General features: G+C 42.9%; 1 protein-coding gene across 1 annotated transcript; it reads right to left on the minus strand.

Annotated features, from left to right (window-relative positions):
• Nucleotides 1–1,707: 1,707 nt before the first annotated feature.
• On the minus strand, nt 1,708–4,463 carry LOC147612434 (protein translation factor SUI1 homolog). Its single transcript, XM_086783039.1, has 4 exons — nt 4,136–4,463; nt 3,249–3,457; nt 3,071–3,124; nt 1,708–1,971 (listed from the first exon to the last, which is right to left on the minus strand). Exons 1-4 carry the CDS (start codon nt 4,170–4,172, stop codon nt 1,927–1,929), a joined length of 345 nt encoding a protein of 114 aa, XP_086639165.1. The 5' UTR covers nt 4,173–4,463; the 3' UTR covers nt 1,708–1,926.
• Nucleotides 4,464–5,024: the final 561 nt, after the last annotated feature.

Consider the following 5,024-nt stretch of genomic DNA (forward strand, 5'->3'; position numbering starts at 1 on the left):
AATCAATAACTAATGAGTGACCATATGTAATCCGTTGAAATTCTAAAAAGAGATCTTCATAATAAGCAAAAGTTCTTGTTTACAGATCAACTAGATTAATCTTAGGATTGAATATTTCTCTAGTAGCTATAATTTTTTTGTCTACACCAGCTTTATAAAGGAAATCGAATTGCTTCTCCCCAAGACTCTCTTCTTCAATTAACTCTTCAATATCCTCTGGCTGCATTGTGTGTAAAGGAACATCGTAAACTTGTGTTTAAACAAATGTTATATATTTTTAATATCTTTCTGTCGTTGAAGGAGGTGTCTCATCCTTCGAAAGGAAGAATTCGAAATAACCCATGGGCCTTCTCTTCACACGGTAGAGTACCCATAATATATTTAGGACCAGATGACCCATAGTGCAAAGAGGCCATCTCCAAGGTTCTCTTTGGCATTTTCTTCATACTATAGTGTACCCACAAGTTAATTGCATCAAAGGAAAGATTAAATTGCATCATAGGTAAATAATACTTAGAATTTTATTTTTTAAAAACCTTATTCAACAACAAGGAATGAATATTTACCTCCCATAGAGAGTCCAAATGGTTGTAGTTTGTGCTTTCGTGAAGCGGAATTCAATCAAATTAGACCGACTCCTGAAATGCTAGAGTGTGTATTGTAAATAAAACCAATATTCTCACGGTTATGTTATATATATTTACACTGGTGTAAGTTTTAAAAACTCACACAAGTAAAATATGTTACACATTTTGTGCCCCGGCTCATAAAATACAAAGATTTTTTTTAAACGTGACACTAGTACAAAATGGTTTCTTGGCTTATTTTCTTAAAATATGTATCATAATTTAAATAAGAACGAAGCTCTCTTTCTTTTTCGAGATAGATTTTCTTTTTTCAAGCAATGGAGCTCTTTCTTGAAAACACATGGACTCTTTTTCCAAAGTAAGTGTCTTTTCCAAAAAGTAAGTGTATTTTTTAAAAAAATTAAGTGTCTTAACCGAAAAGTAAGCGTCTTTTTTCAAAGTACCTATCTTTTCCAAAAAGCACAAGGACTCATTTCCCAAGGACATTCATTAGCATTAAACTTTAACGTTTAAATTAAAAACTAATTCTTTCAAAAGTTCTCTGTGTAAGGGATCACAATAAAGCATTTTCATTTTCGCATAGATGTAAGAGGCATCACATTATATGTAGCATTATCTCATCCACATAGATATCAAGTGATGTCATTAGGTTTGAATAAATCAAATTCTCAAGGTGTGAACTACATCTATAATTGTTTAATGGAAAAGAAAAATAATATGTCTTGTGCCTCCTCCTCTCCTTGTCTTGTGTAAAAATGTACACACACAAGGGTGTGCATGTGTCCTCTTAACAAGAAAAGATCCCTCCATAAAAAAAGTCTATGTGATCGCCCCCCCATGTTGTGCATGGGCATGCATATTGCACACCCACATGCATATTGCACACCCACATGCAAGTGTACGCACACACACATGGGGGGGGATCACATGGACGAGCCCCTGACTAGTAAGCTTCACACGTTTTAAAAGAAACATACCCCACTACAAGTTGTCCGTTCATGGTCACATGAAGCCAAAAACTTACCTACTTGGGGACTTCTTTTCATAATGAGCAAGCAATGTGTAATACCATTTGATTTTATACAAATAAAAAAGTTAAGCAACCTACGAGAGAAAGAGATAGAGAGAGAGAGATTTGTCTATATTCAAAGTGTAATAGTAAAAACACAAATAGCCCCATTTCTAAAGCGAGTGAACAAGGGGGAAACTTTTAAATTACAAAGGGTAGGTGTATGTAGTATAGTTTAGAGTCTAGACTATAGTGGATGAAGTCTTCCCTTGTGCACTTCCTCGCTCATTTATTTAGCCTTGTTCAATCCCACCACCTTTAAAGCATGGCCTAGAAACCATGAATTTTGATTTGGTCCTTCTTGACAACTCCCGCCTGCAAGTGAGTAAGGAATAAAAGGAGTTACTAACCTTTGAATAATTGAGAATCAACATATACCTTGCCTTACATAACTTAACTCTTTGGCTCGTCATTCTTCATTCTTCATTCTTTTCTTGTAATTTCTCTTTTCTAAGATGAAAGGAGAGGAGAGATTGAACTTTTCAAGAATATATACCGCACATTGTGGAGTGATAAAGGGTAGGAGAGATTGAACTTTTCTAGAATATATACTGCACATTGTGGAGTGATAAAGGGTAGGAGTGAAGAAAGTAATATGTGAAGGAAAACAATATTGTTTGACAAACAGGTGCTTTTAACATGAAAGGAGAGGAGAGATTGAACTTTTCTAGAACATAAACCGCACATTGTGGATTGATAAATAATAGGAGTGAAGGTGAAGGAAAACAATATTGTTTGACAAACACCCACTTTTATGCCACTCACCCCTATGTGGTTGGGAGGCAATGTGACCCTAACCAAAACGCGCAAATACACCCATTTGGCATGGACAAAAAACAATTTTGTTCCACTCGTGTAGTGTGGGTGACAAGTAGTGTGAGCTCGACCGAAACAAATGAGTCTGCCCGCGTGAGTGGTGTGGGTGGGAAGTGGTGTGAGCCCAACCAAAATATTTTGACAGGGCTCACCTAGTGTGGGAGGGAAGTAGTGTGAACCCAACCAAAATATTTTGTAGGGCTCACCTAGTGTGGGAGGGAAATAGTGTGAGCCCAACCAAAATATTTTGACAGGGCTCACACTAGTCCCTAGTTTGAGTGGGTCGTCTGACTCGCCCACCTAGTGTGGGAGGGAAGTCGTGTGAGCCCAACCAACCTAGTGTGGGAGGGAAATAGTGCGAGCCCAACCAACAGGGCTCACACTACTTCCCTAGTTTGAGTGGGTCGTCTGACCCGCCCACCTAGTGTGGGGATCTTGGGCGCCCAAGAATTGGGCCTAAGCCTCTCAAAAGGGAGGTAGTCTAGTGACCCGCCCACCTAGTGTGGGCGTTTTGGGCGCCCAAGAATTGGGCCTGAGCCTCTCAAAAGGAAGGTCCCATGTGAAAATGCATCAAGGGGGGAGAGAGAATTGGCTTCACCTGCACAAGAAATTGGGAAACGTTCTTCCTTTGGTCGCCTTGAAGCTGGATCACCTGCAGTTCAGAAAACATATGATGCAACCAAGCAGCTCAAAGCATAGTTTAAGAGCCCAGATTAGGGAGGTGATTAATCACAAACTCGGGCAGCTTAATGATCCAGCAAAATTAGATCATCTACCTGACCCAATTCGGGATCCTGCACGACCGTCCCATTACAGCAGAACTCCTTCTTGAAGTCCTTGAGGATCTTGTTGTAGTTGAACTCCTTCTTCAGGCCCTGCACTGTTGTCAGGCTCTTCCTGCCATTGCGCTGCTGGATGCGAATGTGCACGTTGTCTTTCGATCCTGTCCCCGGCGCATTCGCATCAGACGCTTCCTTGAACGGATCTGCAGCCATCGCAGCACAGCCAACAATTCATCAAACCCCCTCATCAAGCCCTAATTACCCACCATTCAACCCTAATCGCCCACCATCAAACCCTAATCGCCCACCATCAAGCCCTAATTTCCCCCCTAATCACCCACCATCAGACCCCTAGTTCCGCAGCTCTCTCTCGCTCCCGAGTAAAACTATGCTTTGACCTTCCTAAAGCCCTAATTTGGGCGCTTAATCTGCGCCCCCCACTGCTTAACAAGCCCTTAATCCTCATCGGAGCCCTAACCTTAATTCTCATCGGCGCAGATTGAGTGCCCTAATTTGGGCACTCAATCTGCGCCCCCCACTGCTTAACAAGACCTTAATTCTCATCGGAGCCCTAACCTTAATCCAAAGCTGCCGTTCCCCACAAATAAACCTTTTGATTTGAGCCCTAATTTGGGCACTCATGTGTACAGCAATTAAAACAAGATTTGATCAGAGGACCATAAGCTTGATAGCTCTCTATGGAATCGAAAACCGGTTTATTTTCATGGGTTTATCTTGGCTAATTGCTGCTTAAGATTAAGATGATGCATCCCCTCCCATCTCTCTCTCTCTCAAACACACACGCACGCACGCACACACGGGGACCTAAGATCCAATGAAAACCAACTGCCCAATACACAGCATGACAGTATGGCGCTCACCAAAGGACGTAGGGATCTGAATCTCCAGATCTGACATGAAACTGGGTTGAAGTAACAGAGAAACGCCTGCAAGACAAGGCTTCTCTCTCTCTCTCTCTCTCTCTCTCTCTCTCTGCCAGGAGTGATTGAAGCAGAAGAGATGTAAAGCTGCTCACAAGTGACTTGCAGAATGAGAGGAGGGGGTGGGAGATGGAGCTTTTTATAATTGGTGGATTCTCATACTGAAGAAGAAAAGTAGAAGATGCCCTAGAAGAAGAGGGTGAGGACAGCTTCTGGTGAGGAGTTGTGTTCACGAGGATAACGTTGCAAAGAGGGAGAGAGAGAGAGAGAGAGAGAGAGAGAGAGAGAGTGTGTGTGTGTGTGTGTGTGTGTGTGTGTGTGTGTGTGTGAGAGAGTGATTGTGTTCCTCCAGAATTCCTCTACAAGTGGCAGTTCCACAACCGGCCGTCCTATTATGATCCACACGGTCCCACCACACAACATGCCATTGCAAGTCATCGTCTCCAACATGGCCCATCATCATACCATGCCATGTCATCTCCATAACCATCTCTCTCTCTCATGCACGTGTGTGCGTATGCGTGCATGTGAGGTATTAATGCGAGAGAGACTGAGAGATGGTCTCTCTCGCATGCACGTGTGCGTGTGCGTGCGCGTGCGCGCGCGAGAGAGACAGAGACAGAGTGTGTGAGGGAGGGAGGTAGGGAGGGAGGGAGAGAGAGAGAGGGGGGGGAGAGAGCGAAATGATCGCACGTGCACGTGTGTGTGTGTGTGTGAGAGAGAGAGAGAGAGAGAGAGAGGGAGGGAGTGAAATTGTCGCACGCACACACGCAAATATGCGCATGTGTGTGTGTGTGTGTGTGTGTGTGTGTGAGAGAGAGAGAGAGAG

The sequence above is a fragment of the Cibotium barometz genome, chromosome 45 (genome assembly GCF_041138505.1).
Source record: "Cibotium barometz isolate CiBa-2024 chromosome 45, ASM4113850v1, whole genome shotgun sequence".
Lineage (NCBI taxonomy): Eukaryota > Viridiplantae > Streptophyta > Polypodiopsida > Cyatheales > Cibotiaceae > Cibotium > Cibotium barometz.